The 21750-nt window shown below is 39.0% G+C and overlaps 1 protein-coding gene across 4 annotated transcripts in view; it reads right to left on the bottom strand.

Annotated features, from left to right (window-relative positions):
* col18a1b (collagen type XVIII alpha 1 chain b) overlaps nucleotides 1–21750 on the bottom strand; it is a 72334-nt gene that overhangs the window by 26326 nt on the left and 24258 nt on the right. For all 4 annotated transcript variants that reach the window (XM_079627945.1, XM_079627944.1, XM_079627943.1 and 1 more), the window contains exons 2-12: nucleotides 11127–11668; nucleotides 10731–10814; nucleotides 10452–10508; nucleotides 5851–6036; nucleotides 5503–5529; nucleotides 5350–5412; nucleotides 2920–3003; nucleotides 1912–1944; nucleotides 305–448; nucleotides 160–213; nucleotides 28–72 (exon numbers count right to left, since the gene is read on the bottom strand). In XM_079627945.1, the coding sequence (XP_079484071.1) occupies nucleotides 28–72; nucleotides 160–213; nucleotides 305–448; nucleotides 1912–1944; nucleotides 2920–3003; nucleotides 5350–5412; nucleotides 5503–5529; nucleotides 5851–6036; nucleotides 10452–10508; nucleotides 10731–10814; nucleotides 11127–11668 (1319 nt within the window). The remainder of the gene's footprint in view (nucleotides 1–27; nucleotides 73–159; nucleotides 214–304; nucleotides 449–1911; nucleotides 1945–2919; nucleotides 3004–5349; nucleotides 5413–5502; nucleotides 5530–5850; nucleotides 6037–10451; nucleotides 10509–10730; nucleotides 10815–11126; nucleotides 11669–21750) is intronic.

Below are 21750 nucleotides of genomic sequence, written 5' to 3'. Positions count from 1 at the left end.
TAAATATGTTAGCATCATTTGTTTTACCTCTCCCCCTGCAACTACAGGCAAGGCAAGCTCACCACAGTCTCCCTAAAAGAAAGAGAGAAGAAACAAATAAGTTACTGTCTTTAATTTTACTATTAGGCATATGGAAATACATTTTTATGTTTGTTTTACCTTTTGGCCTGGGGGACCAGGAGGACCAGGTTTTCCAGGTCGACCTGGGGGCCCCTGAGTCATAAAAAAAACAGAATAAACTGCAACATAAACAAAATTCTAACAAAGGTTTTAAAATGGGATTAATGAGGGGAGGATTTCTTACAGGATGCCCAATGGACCCATTTTGTCCAAGAGGACCAGTAGAGCCAATTTCAGTGGACTCAAATTCTGATCCAATTCCCCAGTCTGGTCCTGGGGGCCCAGGGGGCCCAGGAGGCCCAGGTGGACCAGAAGGACAACATAAACCCTGAAAAGATGAGAACATGCTGAAATATAACTGCAAAATGCAATTAAAGGGGTGGTAAAACTACTTATAATATATTTGCATAGTAGGGGTGAGCAGGACACAAACTAACGCGGGGTTAGTTGTATCACACATGGTTTAAATACTTCCACATATGCTAGCATGATGAAACTTAGTGTATTTAATTGTTGCTAGCTAAAAAAATTCGCAAAAATTCAGAAATCTTTGGGAGATATCATTGAGCATTTATTTAACAATAGCAAAAGTAAATTGCTTAAGTTATATTTTCATCTGTATTTTTTGTGTTTATTTAAAATTAGACAAATCTTTTTATTTGTCAAAGTATTTAAATCTCCAGTCTGTTATTTAGCAGTTCTGATTCACTAACTAGCAGAAGATACTAACCAGGTTTAAATTCCAGTTGGCAGATAGGGTACATTGTAACGTATAGGGTATGTCCCACGTACGCTATTAGAACTATTCTATACAGTTACCGATATACAGTAATTGACATATTTAGCTTTTATGAATTTCTGTTGAGAATGGGGAAAATGCGAATAAAGGCTGAGAGCAAGAACCTGAACATTTAGAAAATATTATTTCAAGAAATGTACAGCATTTGTACTGTCTCGTTTAATTATCTCCTGTTCTGTGAGAGCTATGAGTAGAGGGAGGGAAATGTTTTGTTCAGCTCTGTGGTTTTCTGAATGTCTGAATAAATTTCTTCATCTTTTTGCCTGTATTGTTTTGAACAATGCTATAGCTGTATTTTGCATTGTGTTCATTGTCAAACTCCAAAATGATTTCATTTAGAATTTCTAATTTATTTTTATTTTATATGAAAATAATAATAATTGTATTTTATTGACAATTTTATTTTTATTTTGTCACATATATATTTTTTGATTAGATCAGATAACATTTTAAGCTGTCACATGGTCATGTTACAATGTGCCCCTCACATGTTAAAATGTGCCCCACCTATCACCTATTTCTCAATAAAGAAAATTGCATACACTGTTAATGAATGTGAAATGAATATGGAAAATAATAAATACTCTGAACTCTAAGTAGATTTACACAAACTGAGAAAGTCAAAAAGCTTTAGGTTGTGCCTCGCTCTCCCCTATGACTTTTGACCAATAGGTGGTGCTGTCACCATATTGAAATAGTTTAGAAAGGGCTTGGGAGGTAAAGGGACATGCAAAGATTGTTAATATGCCAAAGTATTGCCAATATACATCATCTTGCCGTCAGATTTGTTGATGCTTTATGACTGGGTTTAACAACAGAAAGCCTATAATAACTTTTTGACATCATGGTTATAATATGATCTGAGACAAATTTGAAGACATGCACTGTACCTTAACTATACCATAACTACTTCTACTATTGATAATAGGCTACTGTCTATTTATAATATCAAATAATATTGAGGGTTAGATTAGCTGATTGCTAAAACATACCTGCAATCCAGAACCCTCCATATCCCCAAATGTCTAAAGAGAAAACATTACAGTATAAAACACATTTGTTTTAGCTCATTCATCAGGTTTCATGGTATTCTGTGTAAAAATATTTTGCTAATTTTCAGTAAATGGAAACTAAAAAAACAAACAAAGCTTTTAAAACAAAAAAAACAACAACAATGTTCACATTCAATTGTTGTCTATCTTTCTGTCACTACCAAAATGTTGGTGAACATCAAAGACAAATGAGAGCACTAGGTGATCAATCTTTGACAGCCTCTCAAAATAAATGGCTGTTCAGTTTTCCCCATTTTTGAAGACATGAGGTACATCACATGCATACTTATTCACTATTCTATGTATAAATAGTGTAAGTACTGTGTGGAATGTTGAACACTTCATGCCTTCAAATATTTCAGCTTTAATTACGTAGTGGATGGTGAGGGGCTATCAGACTCTCATGTTGAATGACAAAATAACCTTCATAAAATTCATACACTACAAGGTTGAGTACATAAGTAGGCTACATACGTATAAGTACATAGTGGATATGCGTCATTGTGACACAACTCGGCTCTTTGGTTCAGAGAAGACAGCTTTTTCATTAATTGTGCAAATGTGTGAACTGTTGGTTTTTAATAAAAGACCTTTATATCTTATATCGTATAGCACTTACATCTTAGTAAAAATCTTAGTAAAAACACAGAACAAAAAGTGTGTCACACTACTGCGTGTTCATCAACATACAACTCTTCCTCTGTGGAAAACAACCAGAATACAAAAATATGCGTAGAGCTCCATCTAGTGGTTATATTATAAAAGTTAAAGGAGAAATTCACATATGAGACAGCTTGATAACTTAAACAGCTTTAACTGAAATACACACACGTACAATTATTCTGGTAAGAGTGCATTTTCCAACAAATCATTCAATGGATCATTCGTTTGTATGCACATTTTAAGTCCAAGCACACAGACCTGCAATAGCAGTATATTCATACTCACAGTCCTGTCTGAAATTGAGGGTCCAGGAGGTCCAGGCAGCCCAGGTGGACCTCTAGGGCCTTGATGTCCCTCCCCTTTCTGTCCCTACAGATACAAAAAAGATTAAATGTTTTTCATTGGTCCATACAAAGACTGCAGTGAAAAATAAATAATTTTCTTTGTTATATAAACAATAAATATATAAACAATATTATTTTTTACCTCCGAGATTACTGACTAATTATGCCTCAATGGCTGCATGTGATAGAGATATTATAAATGTCATTACTTTTTGCTAAAGTGTCCACCACAGACCCACATAGTTTGCACACTCCTGCTTTAAGTTATAATGTATAAAAATGTTATTATAAAATAATTAAAGGGGTGGTAAAATGCCATTTTCACAAGATGTCCCCTGAGTGTGTGTGTGAAGTTTTAGCACAAAATACCCCACAGATATTTTTATAAAGCATGTTAAAGGGGTGGTTGATTGCGTTTTCACTTTTTTCATTTTAAATAGTGTGTTATGTTGCTGTTGGTGCATGAACAGTATCTGCAAAGTTGCTGCGCTGAAAGTTCAACGTAAGCAGAGATATCGTCTTTTAAAAATCAGGAAGTTTAATGCCTACAAAAGCGACTCGAATGGGACTACAACGAGATACTTCCCGGGTTTTATACGTAACTAACCCATACATTTACATCAACCCTCCCTCCGGAATATGCAAAAAATGGGGCGTGGCCATATTTATGAGGCTTTGTGGAAGAGGAAGAATTATAGTGGAGAGCTGTAGCCATGCCGTCGAAAGTGTGTTATTTTCACGCAGCTGTCAGGTCTTCTGTGTTCGGGCTTCCTATGGACGCTGTAGTTTGTCAACAATGGCTAAAATTTCGATTTGATTATGTTCCTGAAAAGTAATCGTAGCTCTCTGTGCTGCGCATTTTACGGAACACAGCTTCCAGAATCTCCACGAATTCAATGCCGGATTAAACAAGAAACTGTGACTAAAACATGAAGCAGTTCCAACTTTAAACCCACAGGCAGCAGTTGTTGGGCCACAACCTGTAAGTAAGACTTAATAATTTTAACTTTGCATGTATAATTTCAGACGTAATGTTTTAGTTTTATCAGGGACGTAAACAAATGCCAGCGCTGGCGTTAGTAGCCACTTAGTTATGCTATTTCGTGTGTCTATGCCAAACGCGTACAAACATTTTGAACCTGCAATTTGTAATTATGTACCAATTTTGTAAATGTATTTTCCATGTATACTTCATGAAGTAATTTTTCGATTTGATCAAGAACGTAAACCAATGCCAACGCTGTTTGTTTATGGTAGCCAGTTAACGTTAGTTCGATGCTATTTTGTGTGTATAAGACAAACGTGTATAAAGTTTAAAAAAATATATGTAATCGCAACAGCAAACTTCAGCTGCATGTATTACTCAAGTCATTTATTCTGGTATATTAAATGTTTAATCAGGAGAAAACCGTATCTCAAAAGCTAACAAGTGGCAGCAGTGGCATTTTCAAGTAACAGCGTATTGAAATTATTATATAATAATAGTAGAATAGAATAGAATAGAATAATAATAATAAAAAAAATTTACCATTCAGAAGCGTTTTGTAAGAGCCGTGTTTTTGGAGGTTCTGCTTGACTCTCTTCATTGCCGCTTTCTGGGTCTGATTCTGGCTCAAACTGTACAGCAGTATTGAAACCATTGAAACCACTTTTTGAGGATTTGCAAAAATGCACTGTTTTGTGCCTGGCCCTTTAAATGCAAATGAGCTGCGCAGAGGGCGGGTTTCAAAAGCTTGCAGCTGCTATTACCTCACGCAGACACACTAAAATGACAGTTCTGTTCTGCCTTTAATGTTAAAATGGAGTCAGACAAATATGGAGAGACTCAATAAGAAGTGACATGTAGAATGCAACAGGACGTCTCTGAAAGGTTAGTTGATGAATTTATGTTGCTGATGTGGAGTTAACTATCTTCAATTAGGATATTCTGTCATGGTAATCTATAAATCGCTCGTATAGGAACTGTTGTGAGATGCACACAGAGTGACTTTCGATTGCATGTGAAAAGATGGATGCTAAAGTTTGAGCTGACTCACAACTCTTATACAACAACTTTTCCTCTTCTCAACATGGACCCATAAATGTATGGGTTAGTTCCCGGGGGCGGGGTTTATGTACATTTTAGACTTGCTGATGTCACTAAACCCGGAGGAATGTCATGTAGTCCCTACCAGTCGTGTGTTGTAGTCCTTTTCTTTAAAAGCAAATATCTTCCTTTGCTTTGAACTTTGAGCGTTGTAACTTTGCAGATGTTGTTTATGCTCAAACAGCAACATTTCACACTAACTAAAGTTAGAAAAGTGAAATCATACTTTACCACCCCTTTAATACAAATGAATAATAATAATAAATTCAGATTTTTGCAAACCACCTTTTGCCCTTTAGGTCCTATAGAACCAGGTAGTCCTTGAAAACCTCTAGGTCCTTCAGAGCCCTGAATAGTAAGACCAAAAGAGAATGATGAATTAATAAACACAGTCTTATATTCAAATACAGCCTAGAAACGTTTTTCCAGAAAACTCACAAGTTTGCCGTTCTCTCCTGGTTTACCCTATAAAACATCAAAATTATGTTTAGACTGTGTTCTTAAACTATCAATTGTATTTGTGTTTTTAACAGAGGTGGAAAGTCCAGGTTCAGAAAGTAAAAATCCTCCTCAGTATTTTGTTCCAATCACCTGGATTTGCTAATTAGCACAGTTTTTCAGCCAGGAGATAGAACTAATTAGTGAAATCAGCTGACTGAGTTCATGGGTGGAATAAACATATGGCAGGACTTTTACTTTCTGACCCCTGGACTTTCCACCTCTGGTTTTTAACAGACACTGACAGTCAACTATTATTCGATGTCAAAGGAAGTTTATGTTACTCACTGGCTCCCCCTTTGGACCCACTGGGCCCTCTGGACCTGATTGGCCCATTGGACCCTGCACCCTCTCCACCCATTTATCCCCCAATTCTATCAATTCTGTTACTGGACCCTGGGGCCCAGGTGGTCCAGGTGGTCCTGGAGGCCCACAATCACCTTTGGATTCAGAATGTCCAGACCCAACACTATCCTATACAGAGAGATGAGCATCAGTGTTGTGTTAATCAGCCTAACTGGAATCTGACAGTAGTAGTAGTAATATATTTGTAATGCTATGTCAGCATCTGAGGCCATTTTCATGGCAAAAAACTGAGTTTCAAAAATACAAGAGCTGCATAAATAGTTTAAAAATAATAAACAAAAAATACAGCAGGAAATATTATACAAAATGTTTTACATTAACATATGATCTTTTCTGGTAAAATCTCCCTAAACAAGCCCTTAAGTGAGCTTACTACATACAAATGTTTTCTACTTGCATTAAAAGTGAGACAGTCCAATAAAATGACCAAACAGTTACCAGGTCCCATTGACTTCCATAGTAGAAAAAAAAAAATTCTATGGAAGTCAATGGGACCTGGTAACTGTTTTGTTACTGACATTTTTCAAAATATATTCCTTTGTGTTCAGCAGAAGAAAGAAATTCACACAGGTTTGAAACAACTTGAGGGTGAGTATATGATGACAGCATTTTCATTTTAAAGTGAACTATCCCTTTAATGGAAAGGGGGGTCTTGCAGAACATACATTGAGTTGGTTATTTGCCTTTAAGAAGAAAAAAGTCAATATTGTATGACCTACAGTATATTTGACATCTATGAACACCACTTGATCAAATATTGTTTTAAAGGATATTGTAATGTGTGTTGCGTTTTGGGATATTGGCTTGGCAACTAATTAATGAGACTGATTGAGAAATGAGAAACACCGGGGCGGGAGCTGTTTAGTGAGAGACTGGGAGTGGAAAAAGGGTTTAAAAGTAGCGCAAAAGAGAATGAAGGGGCTCTCGGTTCCAGTGACAAGGTGGACAACAAGACGGCGGTGCTCACCTTTTTTTTGGGAGGGGGGTGTCGTTTGCGGTTGCTTAGGGCCGCCGGCGATGAAGATAGATAGTGGGTACGGGGAGAGAGTGGATAGATGGGAGGTTAGGAGTGCCGTCATATTGTGCTGAGTGCTGATGCTGCCGCCTAATTGCAAGAGCCCGGCTGGACTTTTGAAACAGACTTGCGGTGGGATTTCCCCTTTTGTGATTGAGACTGTCAGACATCAACGTGAGTGCTGAAGTGGCGACACGCCGCAACGACGCTCTCATTGCCCTGCACGGAACGGTGTGGAATCCCCCCGTTTGTTTATGTAGCCGTGACAACGAAACACGTGCATACGTGCTTGTGTTAAGTGAGCTTGTTGCTCCGTGCGCTGATGCGCTCCTCTGTTGACATTTCCGAATGCCTTCCTACAGTTGCTTAATAAAAGCGGGCTTTCCACACAAACAAATGTACATGTCATTAGTATGAGAAAAGCTCGGGTCGGGCTCGGACATAAATATCTTTATGCCTGTCGGGCTCGGGTCGGATTCGGTTACTGCTCTGGCGGACGCGGGCTAGGCTCGGACAGAAAAATTTGGCCCGATCCGCACTCTAGTCTGGGAGTGGAAACGGTATGCAGGTCCTAAATGCTGCTGAGAGTGCCTTCGCCTCTCTGAACTTTCCAACCACCGCCTCCACGGAGGTGCTGAAAAGTTTGGAGGGCGAAACCGTCGAATCAAGGAGAAAGACCTTCTCTTTCTCCCTGATATCGGCCAGGGTCAACCACAGATGTCTCTCTGTGGCCACCATCGCCGCCATAGAACGGCTGATCGCAGCAGCAGTTTGCTTACTGGCCCGGAGAGCAAGATCCGTGTTGTGGCGCAGCTCAGCAACCGTCTCAGGGGACATCCCTGGCCCCTGGTCGAGATCCCCCAGCAGATCGGCCTGGTACGCCTGCAACACCGCCGTGTATGCTCTGCCATTCAAACGTGATGTTGCTTTCAAAGGTTTGGATGGAAGGGTTGGAGCTCTCAGTGTCGATGCCTCAGATGCAAGATAGTTCGCTAACGTCTCGTCGATGGGAAGCATTGACACATAGCCATGTTCTCCTATCTCCAAAACTAGCCCGCTGATGTCGGTGGATACGGGCCAAATATGGGTTCTTCCATGCCCTCTCTATCTCCGTATGGTTTAGGAAGGAATGGAAGACTCACTTGAGCTGGTGGTTTATGACCGGGGAGAAACCGATCTTCAAGCCTACCGCCAGCGGTCTCTCCCCTAACACGCTGCCAAGGCAACTGCAGCCTGCCCGCAGCACGATCCATTACATCCACCAGCTCACCATACTGGTGAGTGGCTGTGAGGGTTCCGAATCTATCTGATTATCACTACCCTCATCAGCCATCTCCTGCTCATCCTGAAGAGGACTCGCTGCTTGGCTAGGCGGAGGAGAGAAATCCTCCACCTGCAGCTCACCCTCGTCAACCCCCGAATCATCTGAGAGGGTTATTCCCCTCTCAAGGCATTTGGCGAGCTCCATCTGGGAACCCCATGGTGACAGTGCCCCGCTCTGCCTCAGCACGAGTGGGACCCGAACCACGAGGTGCAGACTCTGTGCCCTCTTCGCTCAAGAAGAGGGCCAGACGAGAGCCGAGCGTTCTCAGGGAAAAACACTCACAGTTTGCACAGGAACCCCATGGTGCATGCCGCCGCTCTGCCTCAGCACGAGTGGGACCGAACCACGATGTCCAGACGCTGAGCCCTCTTTGCTCCTCTTTGGAGCTTTCTCAAGGGAAGACGCTCACAGTTTGCACAGGCATCTCCCTTGAGAACTGCATGTGTGTGCTCCTCATCCTTACTCATCCAAACAAAAATTGCACATCTTGACCGGCGTCAAGTATCTTGGGCACGGGTCTGCACACTTCTGGAAGCATTGCTTAGCTTTCTCAGTGCATTTCATATTATTTCTTACCATAATCTCAAGCGCTTACAGACAGAACAGTCCCTGAAGACGAAAAAGGTGATTGTAATGTTTGCAAGGTGCCCTTTTATACTTCCAGTCAGCGGCTGTCGCCGGTCAATATGATTGCCGTGATTTAATAGTTGTTTCAGACACCTGTCACGACTGAGACGTTTCCCAAAGCGTTATCCACGCAGTGCGAGTTCCCTTTCGAAAGGGAACAGCTTACCACAAAGCTCATTTGTATACTTGCAACACATTTACTAAAAAGTACTAGATTTTTTTGTCAGATAAATACATTAAGTAATGTCAAGTCAAGTCAAGTCATCTTCATTTATATAGCGCTTTTAACAATGTGGATTGTTTCAAAGCAGCTTTACAGAGATAAACGTTTAATTTAAGGTAACAGATTGTTTTGGCTTTATAGCGGTTCTTGAATAATGTTATTTTCGAAAGGATAATTTGTTATTAAATTAGGGGCCACTAAGACGACACCATTCTCTCTAAACAGACTTTAAACGCGAACCTGTGAGAAACGCTGATGGCGCTCACGGGCGCATCAAGAATTAATTCTATAGTTATGTGCCTTTGAATATATGTGCACATGTTTGTAATCACCTACAAACCAAACCTAAACAAACTACTTGTCCTGCCTATAAATTTGATACAGAATTGTAATTTATTTGATCACTATGGGGTAGATAAGTGAATTTTCCACAATGCTTTATCTGTAGAGTGGTAAAGGGATCCTCCATAGGGAGAGGCTAGTTGGCACTTCAGCACTGCATTAACATTGGGTCCAGGCGAAGGTCCTTCGTCAGATCTGGATACGGCCTGGATCCGGCAGGCTGCGGGAAAACCTCGGGATAAACAAAGACACTAAAATTAGCGTAGAAGCCATTCTTCTTATGATGTAACGAGTACATCAGGATTTAAGGGAAGTGTTCCCAGTTCCGGCTGACCTAATCTATGCAGCCTAACATTGAGTTATAGAAGTCTATAATGCATTATGTGAATGCTAGGTTAAAGAGATGTGTCTTTAATCTAGCTTTGAACTGACAGAGTGTGTCTGCTTCCTGGAAAATGGTAGGAAGACTGTTTCAAAGTTTTGGTGCTAAATAGGAAAAGGATCTACCGCCAGCAGTCGATTTTGATATTCTAGGTATTATTAACTGGCCGGAATTTTGAGATCGCAATAGACGTGAAGAATTATAATGCGTTAAGAGCTCGCTCAAGTACTGCGGAGCTAAACCATTTAGTGCTTTGTAAGTAATCAGCAATATTTTTAAATTTATATGATGTTTAATAGGCAGCCAATGCAGTGTTCACAGAACGGGGCTAATATGGTCATACTTCCTGGTTCTGGTAAGAACTCGAGCTGCTGCGTTTTGAACTAGCTGTAGTTTGTTTATTAAGCATGCAGGGCAACCACCCAGTAGAGCATTAACAATAATCTAGCCTTGAGGTCATGAACGCATGAACTAATTGTTCCGCATTTGTCAATGAGAGCATATGGTGTAATTTAGATATATTTTTAAGATGGAAAAATGCGGTTTTACAGATACTAGACACGTGACTTTCAAATGAAAGATAATGTACAAAATGTAAAAAAATACCTACTAAATTATGTTCTACATCCACTATGTCCTCTATTCCACTTCCGTTGTCTCCAGAACCCTACAAATAATGAAAAACAGACATTACCACCATTTTACCACAAAAATGACCAGATATTTAGTAAGCCTTCAATCCTTCAATATATTCATACATTGTCAGTGCCAAAAAAATCAGTTCTGTCTGTGAACTATAAGCAATAAATTCCTAGCAAAAAAAAATAAAATAAAATAAATCCTCTCTGTAGCTGTAAGAATGACAGTTTCAAGTTTATATGCAGCTTACTTCATAGTCATCATCATCCACTTCATCACAATGACGCTCTGCAGCCCGTGGGTTTCCAACCACTCTTAACTCAGAGATCATGCCCTAAATAAAGAAGACATGTCCAACATCAACATCAGCCAACATATCAGCTGTGGTTGTATATGAATACAAGTGTATTTTTGGACAGATGGAAAAAATAGCTAGACCATATATTACATATGTTGACCAGACAGTAGCTAGATCATATTTGTCAGATATTTAACAGAAAGACAATTTGACAGAGACAGATAGAAAGGCTACAAAGGATCCAGGTCAACATTCCATGTTGTCCACACCCCTGAGAATGACCCTTTGATTATTTGGAAAAAAAAGAGAGAGACAAATATAGCACTTTCAATGATACACAGGACATACTTGATATTTGTCTGGGTCATCAGCTCCACTTTGTCCAACAAAGATCCTGGAGTTTTTTTCCAGTTTCAAGTCATCAGGTGAGCGCTCAAACTTTACCACCTTGGGCTCAGTATCACAGTCCTCGAAGAAAGACACTTGGTCCAAATTAACTGCCAGAGAGAAGCGACTCCACTCTAGAGGCTGATGTGCCACCTCAAAGTTGGCCACCTCTTGAGATTTATCTGAATCAGGCTCTGTGTAATAAAAAATAACTTTCCTTTTGCCATCCTCCACAGCTGAGAGCTTGACCCCCACGTACATTATACTTTTATTGGAGTCTGTGATGGAGAAGAGGACCCCAGCATCATCAGAGGTGGGCTTCACATGGAACACAAGAGAGAAGTCTCGGTAGAAATGAGTGGGAAAGTGGGTAAGTGCCATCTGCCCCGTGTTGGTATCCTTTGTGAAGAGGTAAGCGGTTTGTCTATTTGGGCCTGGAGCCTGGGTGATCTCTTCAGGCGGAGGGCTTCCAATAAGTTGCAGCAGGGAGACTCCACTCTCTTCTATGGTACAACAAATATTGTAAATTAGTTCAGTGACTTTTACTACAGTAAAATGAAACCCAAGCTTCTAAAGGCAGTTTAAATTAATGTGATGTTCGGTGATGGTACATTAAAAAAATATATGTCATGAAGAATGTACTGAAATGTTCAATATTGCTTTTAAAATATTCAAAATAGATGCCTCCATCTACATTCAGTTCCTAATGGTGCATAAAATAATATTTTAGAAAAAGGGCCATTTAATCTTTGCAATACATGTGAAGTGAAATTGCACCTTTCCAGAAAGTCAACCGGTGCAATGTCATAAATCAACGCGCTACATCATCTGGGGACTAATAAAAACGGTTACTGGTATTTATTGTCATGTCTACAGAACCTAGGGGAAAACAGTGAGATGCAGTGGAATAGGCTAATACTTCACTGTGTACATTACTGTAAGTCCTGGGAGAATCAGACTAAACTTAGTTTTATGATTACAGTATGTGAATTTTTTGCTTTCTCAGGGCTCATGATTGTGAGTTCACAGAAATTTTACCATAACAGTTCTAGGTCTTTATTACAATTACTTAAGTGGCCTTTTATTTCATTTATATTATATTATCTGCAAGCACTGTATAGTTTTAAAGTAAATAAATAAGATACTTATTTGTGCACATTCAATCAAGGTAAAAAAAAAAAATCAAATAAACACCCCTGCATGATCTTGGTTTTATTTGTTTATATTTTGATACTAAATTTAGATATTAATTCATTATCATTTCAAGAAAAATAATCTTTTAAGCATTTTTTTGCAGTGTAATGAAAGATCGACAGGCATATTTGGGCTGAACCTGGCTAAAATTTCTGACTGTGGGAACGGCATGTCCAATTCCAGGGGCATGTTTTAACGGCAATGGAAGCTTAGTGACTTTTCCCCATACACCATGATTCTCATTAGACACGGCTGTCCAGTCGCTCACACACTTAGCCAACATTCATTTCATTGCTGAGTTGTGCTGTCACCATGTTTCAAAACGCTTACACAGGGGATTCTTTGAGTATAGCTGGCCCATTTTTTTTAGTCCAGATGTGTCCACTCGCTCCTGCATCCTACCTCACAACATCAACTCTCAAACACAGTCTACTTGTAGTCCAGACTTCAAATTACCATGTGAATGAGAGTGCATCATGTTGTCATTCGAAAACGACTTCCCATGAAGCCATAACACAACACATTATAATGGTAGTATGTGACATAACCACCTAATTCAGGGGTTCTCAAACTTTTGGTTAGAAAATTGTCCAAAATAATTACATCAGTGAATTATAACCCAAAGATAATGTGGGTGATGATAATAATGAACACAATATGCTTGTTTTATTGGTGTAAACATAAATTGTTGAGAGAAAAAAACATTTCAGGGGTAAAGAACACAAGATCCATTTGTGAATGCAACATGCAATTTATTGATAATAAACAGGATACAGGCAGGACAGGATGGTCAGATGCAATAGTGCAGGGATGGAAGCAGGAATTGGCTGTGAGGGGACTGCAATGGGCTGGGATGTCTGCCGAATAACGAAGAGATGATAATCCAGAAACAGTCAGACAGTAAGTAATCCAGACACGAGCAGAAATCAAACACACAAGACCTGGGGCCTCATTTATAAAACGGTGTGTAGGATCCTTACTAAAAGTGTACGTGCGCCAGAAAGCCAAAAATGGCTTACGCAAAAAAAATTCAGACTTATAAAACCTTGCGTACGCCAGAAACTGCGCAGAATTCACGTTATAAATCCCAATCAGCGGAATATTGTGCGCATATGCGTCTCCCCTCTGAAATAACCATATATGGAGCTTACAACGCCTAGTTTTACTATACATATCCTCATCGGCATATCATTTGCATATTATTCATCCACGTGATAACATGTTTAACGGAACAAGACATTATAAAAATATGAAATACGGACGTGCCGGATTTAGTAGCCTATCCTTGCCTTGTTTTTGAATAAATAAATCAAATAGTGTAAAATACATTTCAGAGAAAGTTTTTCTCAATCTTTTCCACTGGCCAAATAGTATTTTTTAATTGATTTATATTTTTAATGGAAACAGATAGACCTTGTTCTGCATTATTTGCACAAAACTATTTTCTCTGACAATCTGCTATAAGCAATTATCTCTAGTTAAAACATTAAAACAGCATGCCAGAGGAAAAGTTTTTAAAAGGCATCCACAACATATATTTCTATTTATTGAAAAAAAAGAAAAAGTTGTTACTTCTCAGTAATGATTTCATGTAGTTTAAGTGTTTAACTCTCATTAATGAGAATGGCATATTTAATCAGAATGTTTATATCAGGAGTAAAACATAGTTTAAATCGTTCTTTATTTATGATTACGACTCATAATGAAGATTTACGGTATTACTCCATCTGCCGTTAGATAGGATATGCGTCAGTTTCACTAAACGGCCCAATGCACTCGCTGGCACGGACATTTAAGAAGGGATGGATATTTGCTTTAAGTGATAGGCTTGGTGAGTGAAATTATATTTGTATTATCTTTCTGTATATATGTATATATATTTTTTTTCTGTCTAAAAGTGACCAAAAAGACATTTAACTCCAGCTCACCATCAGTGTTGCCAAACTGCTCCGTCTCCAAAACGTTCGTACGCATGGGTCAGAGTTTACATGCAGGTGCGCATTTTCCCATCAAGTATGTTTTTATAAATCACAATTTATGCGTCGGAAGTGGCGTGCGCCTCTTTCAGGGCCTGTTTTGTGTGTACGCAACGGTTATAAATGAGGCCCCTGGAGATTTGAGTAGGGATGGGAATTAAAAACCGGTTCCACTCGAAAACCGGTTCTACGTTTTTTTTAACCATCGATATTGTATGCCCTCGACGTTAACGAGTCCTCTTATCGATGCTCCTGCTCCGAGTCCCAGCCACAGTATACAGACCGTGAACTCACTACTGTCCCTTTTGTCCTTTATCGGGCACCATAGCACGGCGTCCTACGCATCTGTGCGTCATGACATCCATCAGCCGGAAACTGAAGCTTCCCCGCCCCGGGGACCGCCATTGAAACAAACCATCACCTGCTGTTAGCATTCCATTGACTCCCATTCATTTTCGCGTCACTTTGACAGCGAATAACTTTACATCTGAGGCATTTAAAGGCCGATAAAGTCAAGGGAGAAGCCCATACGCAGTCATAAAGTTGATCCTGCTGCTAGCTCATGTACAGCTAATACTCACGCTCTGCGTCTCTGCGAGATTCAGAAGAGAATGATTCAGATTTCTTTCGGTACAGCTACTGGAAGACTTACAACTGTCAGAGGTTGCTCACGTCACAGCTACGTCGTCAAGATCAGTTCGAGCCTGCGCAGTTCGCCCAGCCATCAGGAAGTGAGTGCTTCTAATTGGCTTCACTTTTCTCCGTTGAAACCTATGGGGTTGCTGTGTCCATCTTATATACTGTCTATGGATTTGAGCTAGGGGTGGGCAGATTAAGGCTTCGTGAAACACTGAAACAGTTAAAGAAAATGTACGTATTGTGTCGAGGCTTAGAAACAATCCGACACCCGTCTCCACGGTGACCCCTAGTGGTCAGAACAGTGTAAATGCAACAAAAACCCGGGCCAAACATGCACAAAAACATACTTTTTTTATTGAAAGTAAAATCTTTCAATTGGAATTATCTAATCATTTTATAAGATTATCAAGTGTATCTTATCAATTGTCAGGGTTTGTTTTGTTTGTTTTACGAATGGCTCAGCTAAACAGGCCAATAAGACTAGACCATTATTAATTTTATTTTTTACTAATGTCTAATTAAAATGTCTACAAATGTATAAAACTGATCAGAGATCAGGTAAAACCCAGACACTTGTTCATTGGTTCTCAGTGACTCCTCATGATTCATGGGTTGACAGAGATCATCGCCCCCAGTGGTGAACCATTGAAATTTCGAATGGAAAGTGTTTCGAAACAGTTATGACGTAATGAAGCCTCGTTTACTGAAATCACTTGACTCTGGCTGTTTGATAGACGCTCCGAACCATTGATTTGGAACAAAAGATTCGTAAAGGCAAATCAGTAATTTGAGCAAAGGAGGGAATCATGGAGAGGAAGAGACGATCTAAAGCTTGGGTTTTTCCTGGATTGAAATTCCGCCTGTCTATGCGGTAATTTCTCGACTGTGAGACAGAGTCGAGTGGTTATGACGCAATCATAAGGCCTATTTTTACAAAAACGGCTTCTACGGGGCCATAACGTAACATACAAAGTAATGGAGCCTTTTATACATTTTCGTGTTTCTTTAGAAATAAATAATGGACAAATGGAGTCTTTGGACGCCTCAGATGTAAAGTTATTCGCTGTCAAAGTGACGTTAAAAGTAATGGGAGTCAATGGAATGCTAACAGAAGGTGATGGTCTGGTACAATGTCGGTCCCCGGGGGAAACTTCAGTTTCCAGCTGATGGATTACCCCCTTGGAATGAACAGACAAACCTGGGGCCTGTTTCAATAAGGAGGTTCAACCAACTCTGAGTTAAAACTTGAACTCTGAGATGACTTACCCTGAGACGGGAAACTCAAACTGAATTTTCGGTTACAGATCAGCTGAAATGAGTTAGAGCCAGTAAACTTAGAGTTGATTGAACTGAGTTAAGCGCGTGCACCACAACTATAAAAAGCCATTATCAATGGAGCGCAGATATTATGTGTAACCATGACAACAGTGCCAAACAAAGAGGAATTACTGTTATACAGTGTTGGGTGTAATTGACCGTTCGCAAAGACCCGCCTCCTTTAGTTACTGTTGTGTCCGACAAGCTACGCTGCTCTCACGCACACACGATGTTCTCACACAGTGAAAAATACATTGCGGAGCAGAGAGGACACGGAAAACGCGCTGACAGACAGGACAGACCAGGTTACTTTTGGGTTACTTTTGATATTAAACGAAGTCTCACCTTTCAAATTTGGTCATCTTTAAAAAGAAATTTAAACAATAAATTACCGTTTTGTGGATCTTTAATGTGTCTGACATATCGCTGTAGAGCATCAGTTAAAGCTGCTTGTGAACCGATCATCTCTTCCTTAGTTAATTTATAGCATCAAATAAACATGAATGAACATAAGGAATGTTGTTTTAACCGCGGAAAGGCGTCAGTACACTCCGTTTTTCAAGTTCAAATCCTCCCATTTTAATCTACTAACTCTCCTGACTGCTTTGTCGGACAAAATGGTGGATGGCGAAGTATGATTGGTCAGACCACCTGTCAATCAAGCTCCATGCGAAGGGTCAATTAATTACCAAGTAATCCAAATATTGTAATTTATTAAAGGGATTACTCTTAATTCTTCTGTAATTTAAAATAAAATCTGATGTAATTACATTAAGGCTACTGCATAGACTATAGAACAATTCTGTATAAAACAATAGTGGATTTAACATACATTTTTAGAAGTTATATTTTTAATGTAACCTCCTTCCTCTACACACTTTGGTCAATTCAAGAATAATTCATGCAATTGTATATTGTTAATTTGAAAGCATTAAAAGTGCAGTTTCTTGTCTCTCCTTGTATTGGTGAAGTGGTTGAGGTTGATATGGGATTTAGTAATAAGTAGACCAATACTTTCTAAAGATAGTAATTATACATTAATCTAATTACACTGTTGAAGATGTCATTTTAGTTAGTAATTAATAACTATTTTAGAGTAATATACAGCATATATAACATATATATAGGCTATATATTTTATTATAAAATTTGGATTACTAACTACGTCGCATCTTTATATATATATATATATAATATAAAAGTGGATATATATATAAAAGATGCGACGTTGCGACGTAGTTAGTAATCCAAATTTTACAATATATATAAATATATATATATTATAATATTTGGATTTCATACATTAATTTCTTATTTAAACTAAATCCTGTCATCTAGCCCTTCCTCTTTCATCCTCATCCTTTTCACCAAACATTTAATTTAGGTGGACAGATCAATACAGTACAAAGAACATCAAAACAATGTAGGATATCTTGGAAAATAACAGTCTTTTCTGTTAACCAAATGCTTTTTAATCTTCTTTTGCTTCAATGCAAATGAACAAGTGTGCCGTTATTTGTTGCGTAGTGACGGGCAGATTCTGTGCAATACGCTGTGCCTGAATCTAATAGATTTATACAGATTTGGCTTTCACAAACTTCCCCAGCAAAGTGAGTAAACACAATAAACTACACGCCAAATTGGCAAGTGATTTGACAGCATTACCCACCACAGTTGATTTTTACCCGCATTTGGCGGGTTGGCGGGTGTTAATTTCAAACCCTGTGTGCAGGTATTTGGATGATAAACTGTTATTTATTATGTAAGCAAGGCTTTGTACTTTACTCCTATATCAACATCCACGTAAAACAGCAGGTTAGGGCGGTGATCACTCTGACCGGCAAAGCATTACAGACCGTTCCGTCTCGGGTTACTACTGTAACCCTTGTTCCCTGAGAAGGGAACAAGATACTATGTCATAGTATTGACACTTTGGGAATGCTTCTGCGTGATTGTGTCTGAAGCACGTGTGTGAAATCAGTTCAATGGCGAAATGGAAGGTCACGGGCGGGTGACGTCATGACCAGGAAAGCATAAAAGTACACCCGTAATGATCGGCGTTCTCTTCAAAGTAGCCAAAGCAATTCCATCACAGAGATGCAGGAAGTATGGCAGGGTGAAGCAGAGTCTCGTTCCCTTCATTCTCTTCCCAGTCAAAACCCGAGACATTCCCTTTCAAGGGAACTCGCGTTGCGTCAAATAATTTACGTTTTGGGAATGATAATGCCTAAACCACCATGCTTATAAGTGCCTGTCTGTGTGATTAGTGCGAGCACAACTAAGACATGACCACCTGCAAACCTGTGGAAGAGCCCAAGTCCAAATCGTAAAACCTTACGAATGTGAGCGGAAAGGACTAGCCTGCCACATCACATACATCTTGAAAGGACACCCCTGGAAGTAAGGTCTTAAGGTGATGATACATAGGGCAACTTTTTGAGCAATGTTGCATGGGCAAAGTTGCTGTCAACGGGCAACCAGATGAGACACAGGGCCCACGACCGATCTAAATTATCCAGATATAAAATTATTGCCCATTTTTAATGGGAAAGTGCCCAAGCAACAATCGCTCGGCAAGATTGCCCAGCAACATTGCTCAAAAAGTTAACATGTGAATCATCACCCTTGGAGGCTGCCATTCCCCTAGTTGAGTGAGCTCTGACAGCCAAAGGTAAAGGCTAACCAGAAACCTTGTATGCAAGAGAGATAGCCTCAACTATCCACTTGCTTAAAACTGTCACCGTCCCGCTAGTGGGACGCCTACGTTTACTTCACTATATTACAATTAAATCCTAATCTAATCATGACAAACTATATATCGTTGGAAAGGTCTAAGAGTCCTAAATAGATATTTTAGCACTGTTTTTTGTTACAAAATAGTAAATACAATACAAAACAGTAATAGATAAATTTATGACGAGTGCCCCTCAAAAAATCTACATCATAACAGGAGTTCTGACCTTAACAGGAGTTCTGTCTCAAAAAGTAGAAGCACACAATTTTAACAATTGAAACTTTGGTTTTCATGCTAAAAGTTCATAATAAAACATATAATTTTTTATTGACAAATACTAGATTATAAAATAATATTATCCTCTAAAAAGTATAACATAGGCTATATATTATCCTCTAAATAGCCTAATATTATCTTTTTTCATCGTCTTTTTTTATTACATCACATATCATAAATTAGGTATCATTTGAAAGCTTACGAACTCAGAATTCATCCTGTGAAATTGGATGTTTTTGAACTACAACCATTTAAGTTTGAATAGTGCATTTTAATGTCCATTCTCAAAAAGGGGAGTGACAGTTAAAGGGTTAATGTCTGCTTGGATGCTGGAAGTCCTTTCTTAGGCGACCCAAAGCAAACAAACAGCTAATCAGTTTTCCTCCACAGGGCAGTTCTGTGGACATAAGCATACATCACTCTCACTGGATACACAAGTTTCAGCTTTTCCTGGTCCTGATCTCTGAAAGGAGGAGGGCAAAAGGGCTGCAAAACTATAGATTATACATTTATAATTTATATAAAAATTATAAATTATAGGCCACGGCACATTGCAGTTTATCAACAATATCAACATTGAAGAACGCCACAAATAGATTTTCCCTTTGCCTTTACATTTTTATTTTACTATTTTAAATGGGTAAAAGCTTACTTCACTGTAGAGCAGTGCGCAACGTGTTGACTGGCTCAGCACCTCTCTCTCACAGTGAACAAATTAAAACATGGGGGTGTTTCTCAATATCAGGCCTAGCGTCAGATGGCAAAAGCTCGGTCAGGTTTTACTTTCATTTTCTGTAGTGAATAATTGACTGGTGTTTGAGACTTCATCACCGGCATAACTATTTTGCACATTGTTTGAATGATATCTACTAGCTTGCCTTCATGTTTTAAAATGGAAATTCAGTCAGGACCACTATCGTCAAATACGATTGACAATTGCATATACAGTTAGGATTGGCTGTATGGTTCTGTTCTGGGCAAGAAAAGCAGCACATGCTTCCAATCCCAGCGAGAGAGAGCGCTGGATCCTTTGGGTGAAGGAAGAGAAAAGGCAAAGCCCGTCTCTAACCCCTCCGGAAGATCCATCTGCGAACCCAAATATCTCAACCTCCATGCTGCTTTGGCAGCAGTGGGGCCAGAACTGCGGGGAACATGAGCTTGAGCACCCTCCTCAAAGAGTGCCAGGCGGGATCATGAGTGTGCGAAGTGGTAGTCTCTTGTAATGCTCTCAATCAGCCCCCTCGAGAGCTGATTGAGCATGCTCCGCTCCCAAACAAATGAGACACAAATCGTGTGTATCCCCGCCCGTGATGTAGACACATGATTTAAATGCTTGGTTGCCCGCCATTCTATAATGTCATTTAATTCTGTACAATATTGGAACAGACAACACTTAATAAGACAAACAGTTTCAACATAGAGCGCTTGCTGAGGCACAGAAGCTAACGGTTCATTCAGGATTCTTTTATGCTTTCCTGGTCATGTCACCCGCCTGTGATGTTCCGTTTGCCCATTGGACTGATTTTCACACACATACTTCAGCAATCACGCAGAGGCATTCCCAAAGCGTCAATACTATGATGCAGTGCGAGTTCCCTTCTCAGGGAACAAAAGGTTACTCTTTCTGTCATCTCAGTCTCGGTAAACATTTTTCTGGAGTACGTCACAAAACTTAATCAAAACATAGCAAATACTTGTAGCACAGACATGATAAATATGGCTATAAAAACTCTAAGTGCCTACTTTTTGCTTATTTGGCGTTATTATATAAGTCACTTTGTAATATGAGTCACAGCACATTTTAGATTAGGGCTGCAAAATTAATCAAAATTAAACCGAAAAATTAAGTCTGCGATTTTTATTTATTTTTTTACAATTTTTAATTAAATAAATGTGCACAGCGTGAGGCGTGTTAGTGAAGATGTAGAGTATCCCTGTAAACACAGTGTTATGTCTTAAATGAACATAAGCAGTTGATAAAGAAAACATAACAGTATAATAGATCCATGCACTAGCTCTTAAAATGACAGCAGCAGTGTCTGTCATTAAATAAAACAACAAAAGATAGCTTTAATTGTATGGAATCAGGATCAGCCTATGTATTTAATTTATACAGGACTAAAAGACTATCAGGTATTATTTTACATTTGATTACTTTATTCAGTTTCTGTAGAATCTGAATACTAGTGTTAGACCTATGTTCTTTATTTCATTTGTATCTTTATTCTATTGTATTTATTTGTGCTACTTTTTTAACTAATTCAAAGATTAAATTCAAGCTGCCTTGTGTTATGTAAACTCTTGAGCAACAAAATTACCCCATTGTAAGAACAAAATACAATTAGTGAGCAAACATTTAGTGTGAGATAAATATAATTATGCAAATTGTGCAGCCCTATTTTATTTGGTGAAAAAATGTGACTTATAGTCCTGAAAATATGGTATAGCA

The sequence above is a fragment of the Phoxinus phoxinus genome (assembly GCF_949152265.1).
Source record: "Phoxinus phoxinus genome assembly, chromosome: 11".
Taxonomy (NCBI): Eukaryota; Metazoa; Chordata; class Actinopteri; order Cypriniformes; family Leuciscidae; genus Phoxinus; species Phoxinus phoxinus.
This window is presented reverse-complemented; position numbering and strand designations above follow the sequence as displayed.